Raw genomic sequence first — 21,633 nt, 5'->3', positions numbered from 1 at the left:
TCAGTCTTTGCCAAGTTGAGCTGTAGATGATGTTCTTTCATCCACTCCGAGATGTCCGCCAAGCAGCCTGAGATCCGTGCAGCTACTGTTGGATCATCTGGTTGAAATGAAAGATAGAGCTGTGTGTCATCAGCATAGCAGTGGTAAGAGAAGCCATGTGCCTGTATGATGGGCCCCAGTGATGTAGTGTATATGGAGAAGAGGAGGGGTCCAAGAACTGATCCCTGAGGAACCCCAGTGGCCAGATGATGTGCTTTGGATACCTCCCCTCCCCAGGCCACCCTGAAAGACCTACCTGTGAGATAGGATTCAAACCAGCGAAGTGGAATCCCTGTGATACCCAGTGATGAGAGGGTGGACAGGAGGATCTGATGATTCACTGTGTCAAAAGCAGCAGAAAGATCCAGCAAAATGAGTACTGATGATCTGGAATCAGCTTTTGCAATCCGCAAGGCTTCAGTGACTGACAGTAGTGCAGTTTCAGTTGAGTGGCCACTCCTGAACCCTGACTGGTTAGCATCCAATGAACTGTTCTGCATGAGAAATAGTGATACCTGGTTAAAAACGACTCATTCAAGTGTTTTTGCTATGAATGGAAGGAGAGAGATCGGTCTATAGTTATCTATAAGTGAAGTGTTTAATGTAGGTTTTTTGAGCAGTGGGGTTACCCGAGCCTGCTTGAATGCAGTGGGGAAAGTGCCTGTGAGGAGAGATGTGTTGATGATGTGTGTAAGTGCTGGTAAGAGTGTAGGAGAGATTGCTTGGAGAAGGTGAGAGGGGATAGGATCTAGTGGGCATGTTGTAGGATGGCTGGAGAGGAGGAGAAGAGTGGGGTGTTAGCTGTGGATGTTGTCTGTATTGGTTCCTGTATGTGTGGAGCTAAGAACTGGCTGCTGATAGTTGTGGTTTTGTCAGTAAAGAATGTGGCGAAATCGTCGGCTGTTATAGAAGTGGTGGGAGGTGGTGCGGGAGGGCAGAGGAGCGAACTGAATGTTTTGAAGAGGTTACGTGTGTCTGGAGCATTGTTGATCTTGTTGTGGAAGTATGAGGATTTGGCAGTGTGGACTTGAGCAGAGAAGGATGAAAGCAAAGACTGATACATACTCAAGTCAGATGGATTTTTAGATTTGCCCTGAGTTTGGAGCGATGTTCGCGGAGAACATCGGATAGCCAGGGGTTAGGAGAGGTGGCCCGTGCTGGCCTGGAAGAGAGAGGACATATAGCATCTAGGCAAGAAGTTAAAGTAGAGCATAAGGTGTCAGTGGCTGCATTAACTTCTAGAGATGAGAAAAGGGTTGTAGAGGGAAGAGAGGAGGACACTACAGAGGAAAGATGGGAGGGTGAAAGGGAGCGTAGGTTTTGTCTGAAAGTAACAGGTAGAGAGGTTGGAGGTGTACCGGCAGTAATATGCAAGTTGCATGTAATGAAGAAATGGTCAGAGGTGTGTAGGGGTTTAACCAAACTGTTGTCTGCAACACAATTGCATGTGTAAATTAGGTCTAGGTGGTTGCCTGATTTGTGAGTGCTTGTAGTAATAAGGCGTTTGAAATCAAATGAGGTTAGGAGTGAGTGAAAGTCGGCAGCATAAGGCTTGTCCAGATGAATATTAAAATCACCAAAGACTAGAAATGGACTGCCATCCTCTTGGAATGAAGATAGCAGCCCATCTAGCTCATCTAGGAAGGAGCCCAGTTGACCAGGAGGGCGGTAAATGACCACAACATGGAATTTAATTGGAGCTGTTACTGTGATCGCATGAGATTCGAAAGAATTAAAGTTGCATAGCAGAGAGTGGTTAAAGAATTTCCATTTGTTAGAAATGAGTATTCCAGTACCCCCACCCCTCCCAGTGTGACGAGGGGTGTGAGAGAATGAGAAATTATTGGACAGAGCAGCAGGGGTTGCGGAGTCTTCTGGACGAATCCAGGTTTCAGTCAAGCCCAAGATACTAAGTGTCGAATGTAGGGATGCACCGATACCACTTTTTTTCAGTACTCGCCCGATACCGATACTTTTATTTTTGGTACTTGCCGATTCCGAGTACCGATACCGATATTTTTAAATTTACAGGTAGATTTGTAAAATATAGGGTACAGAAACTAAAACAATATGTAGAATGTTAATTGGTCAACTTAATTTATCAAATACAGTCAAACCAAAATGTATTTAGAACCCATTATCATAAACTGTGTCCTGCACCCACTAGTAAAAAAAAAAAATAATAAATAAAAATAAATATATATCAAAAATTGTCAAAAGATGGTGTATATCTGCTGTCTGAATAATATTTGGGTTGACTATATATCCCTTAATTATTTTTATTTTTACATTAAAAACAAATTATGCCCATTAAAATGTGTTTTGTTACTTTCACTGTTTGTTTAATTTTTCCTTGCTCTATGGTACATCATCTTCAATTTAATAGCATTAAACTGCTCAATTGCTCAGTACTGTAATCACGCGAACCACTCATTATGAATCTCCTAACTCTGATATTTTCAGAATTATAAATCACGTTTTTTTATCTGAAATATGCTGCTATTTTGGCTACAATCCAAAGCGACTCAAATAATGGAGAATCAGTCGTGAAGCAAAACATTGCATCGCATTTCACACAGGCTGCTATAGTTTCACTTTCGCCGGACATTCGTGTATGCTTAAGGTTGACAAAAAATGATGTTTATAGCGAATGCCCCTACATATATATATATATTTTTTTTTTATCTACGAATTCGTTTTAATCCAAAAGATGTGTGTGCTAAATATGCGAACATCAATGAAGATCACGCAACAGCGCGCGCTCTCTCTCTTTCTCTGTCTCGCTCCTTCTCTCTCTCTCTATACCGTTAAATAACTTGTGCATTGATTTACTTAAATTGTTTTTTGACGTATCTCACCGAACCACAAACTTTCCAGTGATGTCAAGGCGGGATCTTAACTCGACAAGCCCGCACATCTTGGCCGCCGCGCGCTCAATCCAATCTGCGTGCTTTGTCTATCAGCTGACGCGCACCAGTTATACAAGCTTAATACTGAATGTTTAACATTATATTACTTACATACACATACTTCGTAGACATCCTTATACTCTAATGACTCCATTCTGCTGTCTGTTGTTTTGCTGACGGTTTTTCTTTGCCTGAATATGCACTTGTCACATGATGTGGTATCGGCGTTTGGTATTGGGGCATTTTAATGAGTACGAGTACGAGTACAGGAGGTCAGTATCGGGCCCGGTATCGGTGCATCCCTAGTCGAATGTGTGGAAAAAGCAGAAATGAAATCTGCTTTGTTAACAGCTGACTGGCAATTCCAGAGGCCGACAGTAAACAAGAAAGTTTCAGTGGAGGAAGTGACGATAGGGTGAAGGTTAGTGAGATTGCGTTGGCGTCTGCGTGTGATGTTAGAGCGTTGTGTGGTGATGACCGGAATGTATTGAAGACACGTGATAGAGGTGGAAAGAGGGTGCAAGCAGCGAGTGTATGAAGGGAAAGTTAAAGGAGTGCCTAAGTGCGTTGTCGGTTTCGTTGCTCAGTTAAAGTCGCGCAGGAAAAAGTCACAGGTCTTTACCCTCGTCGGTCTTCACATGAGGAGGCTGAACACAGCAGCTGAACGCTTCCGCTAAAGCTTCTGCGTCAGCTCACAGATAATGATTATATACACAAGCGAATGGAATTGGAGTGATAACAGCTGGACACGCCTCCTCACTTAATATGTCTATATCTATGCAAATACCTCAAATCGAAACTAAGAGCGAGATGCTTTGCACTTAAGTGCCCGCAGGATTTCAGCAATACTAATTTCAATAAGTGCAATCAAAGTGCTAATTAAAATGAAACAACAACACTACAAATAGGCAGAGAACAAAAAAATACTTTCTAGCCCTACTTAATAATTTAAACAGTACCTATTATACTAGTGTATTAAGCAAACACGCGCGGACGCTGTTGCTATCTCCGTGGACAGAAGTGCTTCTCCCAAAGTTTGAGAGTGACCTAACAGTTTATATAGTTCACGGTCGCTGGACCCACCTCCTGACTGAAGCCCAAAGTCTATATCTATGCAAATACCTCGAATCGAAACTAAGAGCGAGATGCTTCGCACTTCAGTGCCCGCAGGATTTCAGCAATAGCGCAGCCGCTGTTGCTATCTCCGTGGACAGAAGTGCTTTAATGCGTTATGAATAGTCCAGGTTAAGGAGATGGGTCTTTAATCTAGATTTAAACTGACAGAGTGTGTCTGCATCCCAAACATTGTAGGGTAGATTGTTCCAGAGTTTGGGCGCTAAATAAGAAAATGATCTGCCGCCCGTGGTTGATTTTGATATTCTCAGTATTATCAAATTGCCAGAGTTTTGAGAACGCAGTGGACGTGAGGGACTGTAATGTAATAAGAGCTCGCTCAGGTCAATCAAGTACATTTTTTTTTTAACCCACTTTTATAATTCATTTCTGTTCAATTAAATACTGTTGGTTCAGCAGAAAGGTATAGTATATGCTTAAAAAAAAAAAAAAAAGATAATTTACTCACCCCCATGTCATCCACAAAGTAAATGTCTTTCTTTCTTCAGTCAAAAAGAAATTATGATTTAGAGGAAAACATTCCAGGATTTTTCTCCATTCAGTGGACTTTAAAGGTGGTCAATGGACAGAAGGTCCAAACTGCACTTTCAGTTCAGCCTCAAAGGTCTCTACACAATCCCACTTGAGGAATAAGGGTCTTATCTAGCGGAACAATCAGTCATTGTCTATATAACATAAATAAATATGTATATACTTTAACCACACCTTGTCTTGCACTAGCTCGACCCAACTTATGTAATCACGCACGTGTGACGTGGGCAGAATTTCCAACCCAGTATTTACACAGCGAACATGCAAAGAAATTTAAACGATGTCGGACGATTGTGAAGTTAAAGGAGAAAACGAAATGATTTTTTCACCCTACCCAACCTTCTTGAACCTAAGTGCACTGATGACGAACAAACTGCACATGAAGTTTCCTACATGACTTCCTCAGCTGGGATCGTGTAGAGCCATTTGAAGCTGCATTTAAACTGCATTTTTAATCTTCAGTCCACTGACCACCACTGAAGTCCACTGTATGGAGAAAAATCCTGGAATGTTTTTGTCAAAAACATTAATTTCTTTTTGACTGAAGAAAGAAAGACATGAACATCTTGGCTGACATAGGTAGTAAATTATAATAAATTATCAGTAAATGATGATTCTGGAAGTGAACTAATCCTTTTAGTACAATCATGTTAAATTTGTTTAGGCTAGAAAACAAGGTTAGGAATTAGACAGTTCTAACACATGATCACAAATCTGAGCAAGTGCTGCATTGTAAAGTTTAAGTAGTACAAATGTAATGATAACACTTTGTGATGCAGAACATTTGAAGAAAAATGGTCCACTTAATCAAACAGACAAATCCCATACTGAATGCTGCTGAAAATGTCATATATACTTGTGCTCATAAATTTACATACCCCTTGCAGAAATTGTTAAATGCTGATTTTAACAAAATAAGAGGGATCATGAAAACTGTATGCTATTTTTATTTAGTACTGTCCTGAATAAACAATTTAACACTACAGATGTTTATATACTCCACAAGACAAAATAATATCTAATTTAAATTACCCCGTTCAAAAGTTTACATACCCTTGAATCTTAACACTGTGTGTCATTTCCTGGATGATTTATGACTGTTTTTAGTAGTTGTTCATGAGTTAATATCCTGAGCAGTTCATCTGCTGCTGTTCTTCAGAAAAATCCTCCAGCTCCTGCACATTATTTGGTTTTCCAGCATCTTCTACATATCTGAACACTTTCCAAATGTGACTGTACGATTTTGAGATCAATCTATTTACAATGAGAACAACTGAGGGACTCATACATAACTATTACAGAAGGTGAAAACATTTACTGATACTTAAGAAGGCAACACAATGCATTAAGAGCCAGGGGGTGTAAACTTTTGAACAGGAATGTTATGAATGTGTACATTTTTCTTGTTTGCAGATTTTTTTTTCCATTTAGTATTGTACTTCAGAAGGTACATAAATATTTACATCTCTCCCAAAAGACAATGCAAGTACAATTTACCCTGATTATCCAATTCAAATGCTTCTTATTGCATTGTGTTGCTTTCTTGAGCATCAGTGAATGTTCTCACTTTTTGTAATAGTTATGTATGAGTTCCTCAATTGTCCTCAGTGGGAAAAGATGGATCTCAAATCGTACATTCACTTTTGAAAAGGGTCCAAGTATGCAGATGCTGCTGGAAAACCAAAAATGTGCAGGAGCTGGAGGATTTTTCTGAAGAAGAGCAGCAGATGAACTGCTCAGGACAAACAAATGACTCATAAACAACTATCACAAAACATAAAAACAGTCATGGATCATCCAGGAAACAACACACAGTATTAAGATACAAGCGTATATAAACTTTTGAATGGAATAATTTTTATAAATTCAGTCATTATTTGGTCCTGTGGAGTTTAAATAAACATCTTTTTGTAAAATAGCTTATTCAGGTCAGTACTAAATGATTAAACTAATACAATTTTATAAAACTATATATACATTTTTATAAAACTAACATTTTGCATATTCTGCATGGTATGCAAACTTATGAGCACAACTGTACATTTTTATAAAACTAACATTAGTTAGTTCCTTAAATAAAAGTTAGAAACTTACTTTCTTTAGTAGAACACTAAAGACCCATGATCCCTTGGTCACTAACACCCTTGGTGGTCCACTGGTGCTTGGCGATGTAGTGAGGTCTTCTGAAACAAAACAATTGGTTGGTGTAAGAAATTAAACATAATTTACTACATTACTCACATAATGACATACAGTACTTGTCTAGTTTGTAAACATTACAATTTGTAAGAAGACTCTTCAGCTCACCAAGGCTGCATTTATGTGCTCATAAATACAGTAAAAACACTAATAGTGTCAAAGAGTTTTAAAATAACAGTTTGAACTGTTTGTAAAACACATTTTTTTTAAATGTAATTTATTGCTGTGAAGAAAAGCTGAAACTTCTGCATTATTACTGAAAATAAGTATATTAGAATGATTTATGAAGGATCATGTGACACTAAAGACTGGAGTAATGATGCAGAAAATCAGCTTTGATCACAAAAATCAATTACATTTTAACATATATTTAAAGAGAAAATAGTTCATCCAAATTGTAACATTTCACACTATTACTGTATCTTTGATCAAATAAATGCAGCCTTGGTGAACAGAAGATACTTATTAAAACCATTAAAAAATCATAATGTTTCAAAACTTTTGACAAGTACTGTATAAAAATCTGTAGAAACCATGTGTGAACTGATGCCATTGTTGTTTACAACAGCAAGAGAGGACATGTGTCCAGAAAGCAGTATAATCAGGAAGTAAATAAGACTAAACACAACTTACACTGCCAAATCATGCTGGTGCCAAACCTGAAAGAAAAGAAAATGTCAAAGTTTAATCCTCCATCAAAAACACTCAATCTGAATTCCTTATATTTACATTAGAATTCATTATTATGTAGATGTGCCACAATATCATACAGAAATATCCATCCTAATTTTACAACATGGCACTTTTTCTTTTTTTTTTTAAAGGTGAGAGACTTTAATAGCTACTACAGGCAATCTAGGGTAAAACTATATCTGCACTACAAACCAGCATGCAATATATAGAATAATTAATTAATTAAACAAAGAAATACCTATTTGCAGTATCAAACATCAAAACAGACCATTTTCAGTTGATTTTACAAATGTATGTGCCACTTTTACGTGTCACTGCTGTTACTGTGAATGTACAGTAATGCAGTACAGTAATTACAGTAAAACTGTAACGCTCTAGTAACGGAACTCCCGCCTTCTGAATGACAGAGTAAATAAAAGAGAAGCTGCTGCTGAGTTATACACTTCTGTTCTGGTAAACACGAGACACAAAGACATTATACATGAACTGGACAAAACTAAAATGGACGTTGTTTAACGTCATTTGAGTATATGAAACGTTTCTTTTCAAGCAGCTTTGCCTCAAAAGGCTCTTTCAACTAAAGACCTTTCACTGGTCGCTCATTTTCGCTCTCATACACTTATAACACGACCTTCAGGCGACCATATGGTATTTAAGTTTATTCGTGAGCACGTTAATAAATGTACAACCGCTGTCATGTAAGTTCATTCATATTTCCCCTTTAAAACAGCATACAATTTCATGGCACTATTCCTCCTTGCACCGAATATAACCGTGTTTACAGTATACCATGGCAAGTCTACAATTACTCCATAAAAAAAAGACTACTAACTGCAAAAGCCCTCTTAAAACACATTTAAAAATACATATTAAACACTTACTTTGAGACCCGTGATGATTATCGTCGAAAAAATAAGAGCACAGATCAAACCTGCTGCACAGTCAGCGTCTTCCTCAGAGTCGATTCCCGCCGGCGCCTTCACCAGGCGGGAACTTCTTCTGAAGCTCGTTACCGCCACCTACTGCTTTGAAACTTCGTCGAGTAATATATTCTATCAATCCTGATAAACTCAAAAGTCACATCAGTGGCTCGCACTAATGTTGAAACAATTAAAAAAATAAGTAGAGTAAAATTATACATTTAAGTGGCGCCTCATTCAAGTAGTTCAGATTATTTAAAACAAATAAGTTACTCAAAAACTAAAAAAAAGTCACAGGAACTTAGGAAAGTTAGTAGAACTTTTTTTGAAAATTAAGTTTACTGTACTTAATCTATTTAAGTATTTTGAACCTTTGGGTTTACAGTGATATGTAAAAAGGATATGTTATATCTGAGGAACAAATTTTGGTTTAGCACATTATAAAACTATAAAACTATAACAGAGTATTAATAATAAACATGATCTAGACATACTTAGACTCGTAGCATTTCATGTTACAGTGCAAATTTTTTATATCGATATAAGAACTGAAAAGCTACATATCATTTTCAAAATGTTTCACTCGATTTCAAACATTTTAGCCAGGAATCATAGTTTGGGAAAAACCAAGCTAGTAAATGTGTTCAAACTTATGTCAAAATAACACGTTAACTAATGCAAAAAAGAAACATCACTTACTCGTCAGACTGATCTCTTCCTCTGGATCAGCCGCGCGTCGTGTTGTTCTTCATCTGAGGTGAATTCTGTGTTTTCCTCTCAGCGCGTTTTTTTTTTCTCTGAAGGTAAATTCTGCTGTTTCTCTCAGCGCATCTTCTTCCAGAAACGAACAGTAGCCGAGATGAACTTGATGAATCGTCAAGTTTTGTTTATGATGATGTGGGCGCTAACACGTGGCGCCGCGCACGTGGCTATTTATCATATCAAAAGCAAAAGCAGCTCGTGGGTGTGATCACATTAAAAATAATTAGCTCTGAGGGAAAAACTATGCAGAAACTAATGGATTACTTTAGCACAGAATATTTGTTTTTGATAAGACTTGATTTATTTAAAAGTAGAGATATCAAGTTTTCTATAGATATATCTCTCCTGTCTGTGTGTGGAGTATTCACTGAGTTTAGGTTCATTTTATTGACACATTTCTAAAAGCAGTTGCGGAGACAGTGAAGACTGAGAAAGCACCCTGTTTATTTTCTTTAATTTAAAAAAAGCACACAGTTCAGTTTTTATTGTAGGTGCACACCAATGGTTTCTAATGATGTATAACACTTATTTGTGTGACCTTCGACCCCAGGGAGTTAAACATGCAGGACAAACACCTAGTAGTGCATTACAATAGTCCAGTCTAGAGCTCATGAATGCGTGAACTAGCTTTTCTGCATCAGAAACAGGTCACATGTTTCGCAGCTTGGCAATGTTTCTAAGATGGAAGAATGCTGTTTTTGTAACATGAGAAATATGATTTTCAAAAGACAAGTTGCTGTCTAATATAACACCCAGACTTTTGACTGTAGTGGAAGTAACAGTACATCCGTCTAGTTGTAGATTGTAAGTCAAGAGATTCTGTGTATTGTTTTTAGGTCCAATAAGTAATATCTCTGTCTTATCTGAATTTAATAGCAGGCCCTATTTTTTTTTTTTTTCCCAAATTCCGTTATTTTATTTTTTTCAAATTCTGTTTTCATTTTTCTGGTCTCCTTTTTAATGGTCAAATTTAATTTTATTAATCAAAATGTATTTAATCATGTGTAATTAATTAAAACCATGAATCTTATACAATTTACCATCAATTTATCAAAAGTTAGGAAAAATTACATGTTTAGGACCCTATGAAATGTTTCATTTTTTTCTCACTTTGTTTTATTGTTACCAAATATGTTTTAGCATGTCTGTTTATTTGAATGCATAAAAACAACTATTATTTATTTTTACATGCCTTATGTAATTCTGTGTTGTGTATTGTTCTGCTTATCAGATGAAGGTATAACATATTGATTTAATAGGCAAAACCACAGACCCAGTGTTTACAAAGTGAACATGCAACAAGTCAAATGCTGTTTACAAACAGAAAGGAGTTTTTAAACATACTCTACCTTTTTGAGCCGGAGTACACACACAATGAACTTAGACGTGATTCGTAGTAGTAATGGGAAGTTTAGATCGATTGACATAAACATGACATAAATATGTCGAAGTTTAGATCATTTTACCAACTCTGACCTTTGAGTCTCGTTCAGGAAAATGAACAAATCTTTTTTTCGAGTCATTTCGTTCAATTTAGCAAAATCAGCATCACGTGACAGCACCATAAGATGAACGAACGACTCGGAAAAACAGTACAGAACCTAATAGGATGTTGCGCATGCGCAACTGAACGAATCACTCCCTGAAACGACTCGTTCTTCACAAGTCATATGAAAGATTTGTTCAAAATGAACGAATCGTTCAAGAACGACCAGGGGCGGATCCACCGGGGTGGCACGGGGTGGCAAACCCCACCTGCCACCCCAGAATTATCACAGAATAAAATATAAATGTAAGCAGTGTTTCATGTGCTACCTTTCAGCCGCAGTGATGACAGCGTAACGCAAAATAATGGCAAAAAAACACGTCTTTCAATAAAATGTGCACAATAGTTTCACGTGCACGCAGCGCGCCCAGTGTAGTCGGCTTCATTAATAAATAACTCTTATGAACCGGTTCTTTTTGAGTCAAAAACACAAAGCTCATTAACCCAGTTCATTAACGAATTGTTTTACATTTGTTCGTGAATCAGATAATTACTGCTTCTCGGCTAACTCAGAAGTCCTCTGAAGCATCTAATCCCGTCCGGATATGTCTGAGATTCATTGCAGAGTTAGGTAAGCATCTGGTCGTATGGCAGTTTTCTTAGATGTTAGTTGGCGTATAGTCACAAACCATTCATTCAGTGCTAAAAACAAAGACACATTTCTCAAAAAGTTTAACAATAAGCAAGTTAAACATTAAGTAGCAAACAGGGGCGTTTCTAGGATTTTAAAACATCCGGGGCTGGTGTCAAAACATCAGGGGCGAGTGGTGTTGGGTGGGGGCTCACATCATGCTCACATAACACATTTTGTCAGACACAAGTGGTTGAACCTGGATCCCTCTAGGCGGGTCCGGGGCATTAAACTGGGGGTTAAAGACCTTGTCACACTATTAACAATATAAATAGTAATCACTGCAAATAGCAAACATATCAAACAAAATTACAACATTACAAAAATATGATAGACAAATAAAATAATACATTTGAAAATGTATTTATAACTGTAACAAATATATAGTTGCATCCAAAAATAAAAAATAGGGCCCTATTTTTTTTCCCCCCAAATTCCGTTATTTTATTTTTTTCAAATTCTGTTTTCATTTTTCTGGTCTCCTTTTTAATGGTTAAATTTAATTTTATTAATCAAAATGTATTTAATCATGTGTAATTAATTAAAACCATGAATCTTATACAATTTACCATCAATTTATCAAAAGTTAAGAAAAATTACATGTTTAGGACCCTATGAAATGTTTCATTTTTTTCTCACTTTGTTTTATTGTTACCAAATATGTTTTAGCATGTCTGTTTATTTGAATGCATAAAAACAACTATTATTTATTTTTACATGCCTTATGTAATTCTGTGTTGTGTATTGTTCTGGTTTTCAGATGAAGGTATAACATATTGATTTAATTGATCTTCTAATGAAAATTATTAAACTATTTACTATTAAAATGTAAAACATGGAAGAAATATTGTGCGAGGAAAAATGTATACATTTTATTAATTAACAGTAGTAGTAGGCACGTACATTATACTGAATGATTAATAAAGTTAAACCGAACTTTTATTTTGACGGGTTGCGGACTCGCCGTGAGTGTTTTTACATTTCATTTCTGTGTGTATATTTGACGCTTGTTTTACTCAAATGAAACAGTGAAATGCTCATGAAGTGACTCTCAGAGCAGTTCTGGAGATGTTGTTAATGTATTTATGTCCTCATTTAGTGAAACGGCAGATGCTGAAATCACTGCACGCGTCAGTATTACACATATAGAAAACGAAACCGCGCATCCGCCCCGTTCATTCGTAAAAAGACACGGAGAACATGCAGGATTCATATTTAAACAGTCTTTTGCGGCATAATATTTACAGATACTAGTCCATATCGCGACTTGATTTAAGTTTAATGACCAACTTTTGATTAAATCATTCAAACTTTGTCAAATTCAGTGGAAATCATAAGGCCATACAAAAAAACATTCGGGGCTGGAGTAAAAACTTTCGGGGCTTGAGCCCAGAATTATTAGCCCTTACGACGCCCCTGACAGCAAAACTGATGACACACCATCAGAATCTCTGCATCCAACAACGGAGAGAGGAGAGAAATTAACGAATCATTTACATGGGTATTACACTTACACATACAGTATAATTATAGTACAGTACAAGTATATTAGATGATGGGAATAATTTGTACTATTCTATATGTACAGTAAACTGTAGTACACATTGTACACTCTCAGAAGTGTGACTGTCACATTTTATTTTGACAGACCTGAGAAATGAGAGATATAGTCTTGTGTCAGGAGATCAAATAGTACTGTATACTCTAATGAAATTTAGCCAAATGTGCAGAGGATGCTGAATTTAATTTTTAATTTAATTTTTTACTGTACTGTATTGTGGTATACCAAGTTCATATACAGTTCTTTGTTATTTGAACTTTTCTAGTGTTTTTAATAAAATGAAAATATTTTTTCCCAAAAGTTAATTGCTGAATTAGCAATATGTAGTTTAATTGTTGTATACTGTAATTGAGTTGCAAATTAATTCCTAATAAGAGTTTTTTGTTAGTGTTATTGATCTCATGAGTGTTCACTGGGCAGGAGAGTCATTGTATTTGAATTGTGTGTAATCATTTAAGAATACCTGTAATAACTAGATTGAAACGTTTGAAAGACAAATTTATGCTGGCCTGTCTTAAGACTTGTTTAAAAACATAAATTTGGTCAGTTACAGATGTTTGGTGAAGTGTTGCTAGTTGGTTGTTAGGATACTCTGGGTGGTTGCTAGGCTCTTGCTATCCAGTTGCTGAGATGTTGCTAGATTTTATGGTTGATTATGTGTCATGAATGATTACAGACATTCACACCTCTGTTAATAACAGAAAATCAAACATTGTTTCCAAAACTGATCCAGTTTCAGTGCTTTGATATTATAATATTTCTTTCTAATGTTAGGAAATTAACATTAAATCATCAACATTAACATCTTAAACTAAAACGTGATTTATACCATCTATGATTTATATATCTATAGTAATTTAATAGAATCACACGTCTTCTTTAGTGATACAAGCTCAAAAACATTTACTGTATAACCTGTTGACATTTTCTTTTATATTGTTTGACTTGGTGCCATGATGGACATTGAAATGTTGTTGTTATTTTTCATTTTAAACAGTATAGATGATTACTTAATGGTAATGCAATATTTTTGAACACAACTGTGTATGTCGAACTATAAATCCACAAAAACTACGCATGGGGGCTTTCTTTGGAGTTGCCACCCCTCATAGACCCCATGTCACCCCTTTGCCACCCTAAAAATTATTTTCTAGATCCGCCCCTGAGAACGACCCGTGGACACGCATCCGAGAGTCTGCGCTATGCGAGTTTTTCTGCTTAAAAAGTATACAAATTTTTATTTTTCGACCTCCCATGCAGCCATACTAAGTCTCTGCTGAAATGTCTGACCCCCTGTGAACAGATCTAATTTCCGAGGCCTCTTTAGCAGGGCATGACGATACTCACCTTGCTGCAGGAGGGTCTCTTATGAGCTCACCACCCCTGGGATTAGGTGTTCCTCCTCGTCTCTCGGGAGTTAGAAACCTGTCCCTAAGCACTGACCTCTTACTTTGGTCAAGTGTACCAGCTCCATGACAGAACTATCAGACCGCTAGCTGCGGCGGAGTTGTCCGTTTGTTTGGGCGTAGTGATGCTCCCCTCACCATGAGGGTTGGCTCTGAGCATTACCCCCAACTGGGCAACTGAGGTTTTCCCTTACTTCCTACCCTTTGGAGCCTGGCTAAGCCAAGCAGTGCTCCCCTCATCCAGAGGGTTATCTATTAGCATGCCACTTCTGAGCAAAGCGGTACTTCCAAAATCCATGTTTATGGTAAGTGTACACGCTAGTCTCTGGGCACTTTCTTAAATCCACACTGTGGTATGGATGCACCTAGTTTTTGTGTCCATTCTAAAATCCTGTGTGGTAGGGATCACGCGCTCCAGCCCGTACCCTTTCTTGAGTTGGTAATTAGTGCTCGCCTCTATGATGGCATGCACTCCCCTCAGCATGGCAGCATGGGTATAACCGTTCCCCATAGCGCCCCCTAAAGGACGCAGTTTGTTGTTACCTCGAAAGGGAATGTCTCAGGTTACGTATGTAACCATGGTTCCCTGATAATGGAACGAGACACTGCGTCCTCTAGGCTCGTCGCCATGCTTCGGACGTGAGCTTCAGATGAAGAAGCGAATGTTGTGTTCTAACGGCGTCCTTTTATACTGTGGTCACGGCGGAAGTGATGTCATAGGCTGTCGCCGGCCAACAGTGTCGTTTTTGTATGTAGGCTTCAAACACGGGTCACGGAGATGGAGTTGACTCCGGGCGGTTGAACTATTGGAAAAATAATGCACACCCAGGTGGTGATGTGGCAATGACACAATGCATTATTAATAACTGAATAAATGACTCAGCCCACAGTCAATTATTCCACTTATACTATGGTTAATTCCTTACACATTTCATCCAACGCCTCTGTTGCTAATTCCAATAACGTAATTTTAGACCTAGTAACGGAGGACTGAGCCGTTAATAGCAGACTAATGCAGTTAATAATGAAGCTATTAGAAAGAGAGACGAGATTAAGTATGTGTGAATTACCTCTCTCTGTCTGTGTGTCTCTCAACAGTGTTTAGCAACAACGTCTCTACTAGTAGTGAAACTTTAAGGTCATTTACTTCAGGAATTGCAGCTGTGCACGCATAGTGGTTGCAGAAAAACACTAGTAACCAGTGGAGGTAAACGGGTAAAATCCATGGAATGAGAGAAAAAATATATTTGTGTGCCTCTTGATGTCAAAATCGGAATACAAATCATTTTTATAGAATACGGTCGTCAAAGAAGCTTAACGCAGATGTTTAAATGGACAAACTATGGATGAAAACTGCTATGATTACTTTTGATTTAAACAATAGGTCTACATAATATTCACATATGCTGTTCATAGGGGACGTATTGTATTAGCCCTACAGTTACAGCATGAAATATTATGTAAACCTATTACTATTAACATTTTTACATAACTTTTTTTTTTTGTTTTTATCTCACAATTCTGACTCTTTTTCTCACAAATGCAAGTTTATATCTCTCCTTATTCAGACTTTATAACTCGATTTAACAAAACTAGTGAGTTTTTTTTTTTTTTTAATTCTGAGGGGAAAAAAGCCAGAAGTGTGGGATACAAACTCTGAGCTGAGGGGAAAAGGACTGATTCCAAAACGTCACTTTAGATCTAGAAACAAAGGAATGTTGAGTTGATTCACTGAAAGCTTATTGTATCGTATTATGTGGAGTATTATGAGAGAGAGATGGACTGAGTGATCATGATTACCTGCATCTGATACAACATTCATTGTTCATATTCAAGATGAAACATTAGTTTGAATGTCCACTGAGGAAAGCGTCATCTTTGTCGTAACGTTAATATCCTTTCATCTGTTAAGGGTGATTTTGCTGCTCAGTGTATTTGTTAGCTGCGTCAAGCTGTTGTTGAAACTAAAAATAATTTGTGCTTATGACTGCATTTATTTTTTTTTCAATGTAAAAGTCTGCTGACTCACAAAAACAGTCTCTTGTCACCATCTAATGGCAGAACAATGTAACCAAAAGCACCATCACACGCACAGTTTCTCAATAATAAACTCTATTATTAAATACTACTATTATTTTTATTAAAGGGGTCATCAGATGCTAAGTTCACTTTTTCATGTTGTTTGAACATTAATGTGTGTTGGCAGTGTATGTACAAATCTACCCTATAATGATAAAAATCCATGCAGTGGTTTTTAATTAATCTGTAAAAATAATATCCCCTTTTTCAAATCGAGCCGTTCTCAGATGCCTGTCGTTGTGGCGTCACACCAACAGAGGACACTATCACTATAGTTGATTGACATGAGCGTCTGACCTCAGATCAGCTGTAACAGTCCGACCTCCATTGTTTCGATGCCAGAGCAGGGATGTAAGTTAGACAAGAATATCTCTGATTGAGTGATTGAGGTGTTGTGTTGCTGGATGTAATAATGAACATAGTGGTCGTCATTTACTCCCGACATCTGAGCCGCTGAAGATGCAGTAGATTACGTTTGTTTGATGGGAATGCACCTCCCGATCTACATATATCCATCTATGTTCACGCAAATCATTCATGATCCAGCTTCACTTACAGCAGAAGTGAGTATAAGGGTTTTTTTTATGAATCTCTGCAATCACCTTTCCTAATAACTTGCTAGTTAGCAAGTTTAGCGGCTAAACGTGCTAAATGTGGCTAAAGTAAACAATCTCTCAGAGCAGCAGAGAGAAGAGAGGGGCGGGGCGAGCAGAGCTCATTTGCATTTAAAGCAGCCTCGACCAGAATGAGATGATTTTTGCTGAGCTCATTTTGACAAGGTAAAAAGGGTGTTGTTTTACACTATCATTGAGAATTTTTAACCAAAGGATATTATAGACTTTTCATTAAGACCCTAAAGAATCATATCAACTTGTGGAAAATGGGCATCCGATGACCCCTTTAAATACAGTATTAAATACCACTAGTATTTATATAAAATATTATTTATTGAATAATATTTAATAAACATCACCAACAGCCATGATAAAAGTTGCTAAGGAACAAATAATAGATTGAGACCAAAGAAGGCCTGTTAGATTTGGCCAAAATGAATTACATCTTATGTTATAGAGACCACTATAGAGACATTAGAGCCAGCAGTAAATTCCAGAAGATCTGGCCAAGGTGAGGTGCTCTCTTGCGGGTTCATGAGTGCTGAACGGCTACTGATGATCCGGCTACTCTCATGTCCAAAAACATTAATGCAAATTTTCAAATAGATGTTATCTTTATTAACAAACTGCATAACTGAACTATAAACAAGTACATTCTCACCTGAAAACCTCTTAAAACTACAGTCTGTGACACAGAAACAGTAATATTTATAAAATGATACTGGATTTGGAATAATCATGAAGTTACTCTAGTAAAACTGTAGTAATCCTGAGGGGTGTTTTTTTGTTTGTTTGTTTTTTTTTTTTTTTGTTTTGTTTTCTGGTTTTGGATATTTTTTTTTACATGCCCTGACATTTGTGCTTATTTCTTTTACTAATAACATTTTACTGAATAAGTCTGATTATGCTGTACTTAGGCCAAACATGCAGTCCAGATTATAAACCTGATTAAACACATTAATATGGCTGTTTGTTTTGATCTATACTCAGGCTATGTGGCTGTAATCTCACTGCTGAATCCTGTGAGAGTTTGTCATCAGCTCTACAATCCTCAAACTCTGTCCTGAAAGAGCTGGACCTGAGTAACAATGACCTGCAGGATTCAGGAGTGAATCTCCTTTCTGATGGACTGAAGAGAAACTGTCAGCTGGAGATACTGAGGTTTGATTTCAAACACTTTCATTGATTTATTTATTTTGTACACAGTAAAATTCACAGAGTAAAATTAACTCTATTCAGAGAACATTTGGTCCCTCTCTAAATAGAGTTAAATTAACACTGAAGCAGAGTTAAAGTTAATGAGATAATGAAGTGATCAATTAAAAGGTGATTGAGCATTAGTGATGAACAGCTGCTGTTAACAAACAGAATCACTGAAGAAAAGACAAACACAAGAACTACAACTGATTTCAGACACAGATTAAATCAACTGAAATAAAATAAGACATTAACTCCCGGTTTCACAGACAAGGCTTAAGCTAGTCACAGACTAAAATGCATGTTTGAGCTGTCTCAACTGAAAATATCTTGCTCTGACATATCTTAAAATATGTCAGCGTCATTGTTCTGTGTCAAGATACACAGCTGTAATGTTTTCTTCCAAAGCATTTTTGTAAAAGTTGCTTAAATACCTTAATTTAACTAAGGCCTAGTCCTGGCTTTAGCTAAACCATGTTTGTGAAACCGGGCCTTTATCTCTCAAAATCTGATTAAACTACTCCACAAACAGCATCACCAGCTTCACTCATTACTACGCAGACTGGCTTAATTGTAATAATAATAATAATAGTAATAATAATAAAAAAAACATAATGCCACCATAATTGTGGTCAAGGTTTGTTTTAGTTTGTCTTTTGACCCTTTTAATAACTTGCAATAATTTTGTTTCACAGCAAACATTTGTATATTGCTGAATCAAATGTTTGAAGCAACAGATTATTTTACACTTTCTGCTTATAGCTCATTTGTGTGAACATTATAAAGTGATCTTTCTTTTTGGTTTATTGATGGGCATATTGCTGAAAAAAGGTCCTATTAAACAATCACCACCATAAAGCTTCAATTTTGAAAAAAAAAAAAAAAAGAGGTGAATTTGCTCAGGATTTTAGACATGAACACTTATCATATGATCCTCAACAGTGGTGACAACAATTATTCATACTGCAGTGCATGATGGGAGTTTTTACTATGTTGTTACCCAGCATGCATTGCAGCATGAAGCATTTTGTTGATTGTCACCATTGTTGAGATTCATATGCTGGTACTTGATGACTGTGTGTCTCTGAGTAATAGTGCTGTTTACTTATGCTTTACATGAACCTAAAATAATTCTTTACTATTATATTGTAGTTTTTTTTTTTTTTTTTTTTTTTTTTTGGACTGCTGAAGTTTCATGGGGTTGATTATGGTTATCTAAATGCATAAATTGAGAACAATGTACTTTCGACGTAGTCAAATCATCTCACCATAAAAATCTCAACATATAAAATCAATTAAAATGTGCTTAACATAAAGCACTGATCACTCTGTTTTACAACATCACATGTACAGTTAAACAGAGATCTAACCCAAAAACTGAAGGGTCAAGAGCTCAACTAAAACAAATGCTGATCTCCATGATGGTGGCATCATTTTAACCACTAAAACATCAACTTTTGATCCTCTGTAAATCTCAATAAGATCTTCTGTAGACGTGTGACAGAAATAAAGTCAGTCTGGTTAATAATGAGTGAAGCTGTTTGTGGAGTTGTTTAATCATCATCTGCTGAAATCTTGAGAGATTTAATCACTTATTTTATTTCAGTTGATTTAATCTGTGTCTGAAATCAGTTGTAGTTCTTGTGTTTGTCTTTTCTTCAGTGATTCTGTTTGTTAACAGCAGCTGTTCATCACTAATGCTCAATCACCTTTTAATTGATCACTTCATTATCTCATTAACTTTAACTCTGCTTCAGTGTTAATTTAACTCTATTTAGAGAGGGACCAAATGTTCTCTGAATAGAGTTGTTTTTACTCTGTGGATTTTACTGTGTATTTCTATTAAATTAAACATTAAAAGTCACATTGCTAAGACTCATTCTGTGTGCAATTACTGTTTTTCTTGTTCAGACTTTCCATATGTAATCTCACTGCTCGATCCTGTGAGAGTTTGTCATCAGTTTTACAATCCTCAAACTCCCGTCTGAAAGAGCTGGACCTGAGTAACAATGACCTGCAGGATTCAGGAGTGAATCTCCTTTCTGATGGACTGAAGAGTCCAAACTGTCAGCTGGAGATACTGAGGTAAACTGTTTTCCATAAAATAATTAACAACATGCTACCACGTTTTGTTTGAGAGTGAATCATGACACTCTGTTCATTAACACAGTAAATTCTGCTTCACACGGTCTCTGTTTCATGCAAGTGCTGTGAGTTTAAATCAACATGGATAAATGTGGATTTGAAAATGTGAAATGCCCCAAACATCTTCCCAAATCTGTAATGAGAATTGTTATAGATCTGTTAAAACAACAAGAAGCTTTAACATTTAGATATTAAGATAGACATCAATATTAGTATTGTAATTTTACTGTCAGTCACTGTTCATTTTGACAGCAAATTTTAATTTAGTCTTAGTCATAGTCTTTTGACTAAAACTAAAACAATTCAGATGACTAGAATATGACTAAACTAAAAGGCATTTTAGTCAAGTTTTAGTTGAGTAAATATCATAAGATTTTAGTCGACTATATCTACAGTAGATTTAGTTGGCTAAAATCGAATGGGTTTAGTTACAGTGTAATGCATTTATTAAGCATTTGTCTAAAATGACCAAACTCTTTGTATAGGTTTGATATTAAGGTTTTATCATGACAGACAGAGTTAACTGCAGTGACACACAACATGCATTAATCAGTCCCTCCAGGATTTGGCGATTCAAATGTCTGATTTTGTGGTGGTAATTTCCAACAATTTGCACAAAATTTGCGATGTTTTTTTATAATTATGATAGCACATTAACCAGATTGTATTATGTTAGTTTCACAATAGTCTTAAATGACATAAAGAACAAACAAAATGTATGACGTTTGTTTATTTTGCTAAGAAACAAATGACAACAGGACAAATAAGTACAATATAAAGGTAGATAAAAACTATTATTTTTGCTGCTGCTGCTACTGTTGTTTCATGAATTTTAAGAAACCACAGTAGACTTACAGCAGGATCTCCAACCTCTTTTACACCACGGACCGGTTACGGTTTGAAAATATTTTCATGAACCACAATGGATTATAGGCTTGAAATTAAAATTATTAAGACTATTAGACAGTTATATACCATTATCAGCACATGTTGAAGTAGATTTGTGTCTGAGAGAATATGTGCCGTGAATGCAGCGTTAGAAAACACTGTCAGGTTTTTTTTTTTTTTTTTTTTTTTTTTTGTTTTGTTTACTTTAACTTTATGTATAGTGAATTGTAAAGTTAAAACTGGAGTTGAGACATTCACCTGCATAACTATTGCGCAAAGTTTGATATCCATTGGCTCGCCTTCATGGTTTATAACAGAAATACTTCCAATATTGCGACATAACCGCAAACCCCCATGCGTATGCATCTTAAACACAGGG

The 21,633-nt window shown here is 36.5% G+C and overlaps 1 protein-coding gene across 1 annotated transcript; it reads left to right on the top strand.

Annotated features, from left to right (window-relative positions):
- The first annotated feature begins 16,751 nt into the window (after positions 1–16,751).
- Positions 16,752–21,362, top strand: LOC127159606 (ribonuclease inhibitor-like). The gene is made up of 3 exons (XM_051102394.1): positions 16,752–16,973; positions 18,015–18,185; positions 20,133–21,362. Exons 1-3 carry the CDS (start codon positions 16,948–16,950, stop codon positions 20,308–20,310), a joined length of 375 nt encoding a protein of 124 aa, XP_050958351.1. The 5' UTR covers positions 16,752–16,947; the 3' UTR covers positions 20,311–21,362.
- Positions 21,363–21,633: the final 271 nt, after the last annotated feature.

This window comes from Labeo rohita, unplaced genomic scaffold (assembly GCF_022985175.1).
Source record: "Labeo rohita strain BAU-BD-2019 unplaced genomic scaffold, IGBB_LRoh.1.0 scaffold_234, whole genome shotgun sequence".
NCBI lineage: Eukaryota > Metazoa > Chordata > Actinopteri > Cypriniformes > Cyprinidae > Labeo > Labeo rohita.
This window is presented reverse-complemented; position numbering and strand designations above follow the sequence as displayed.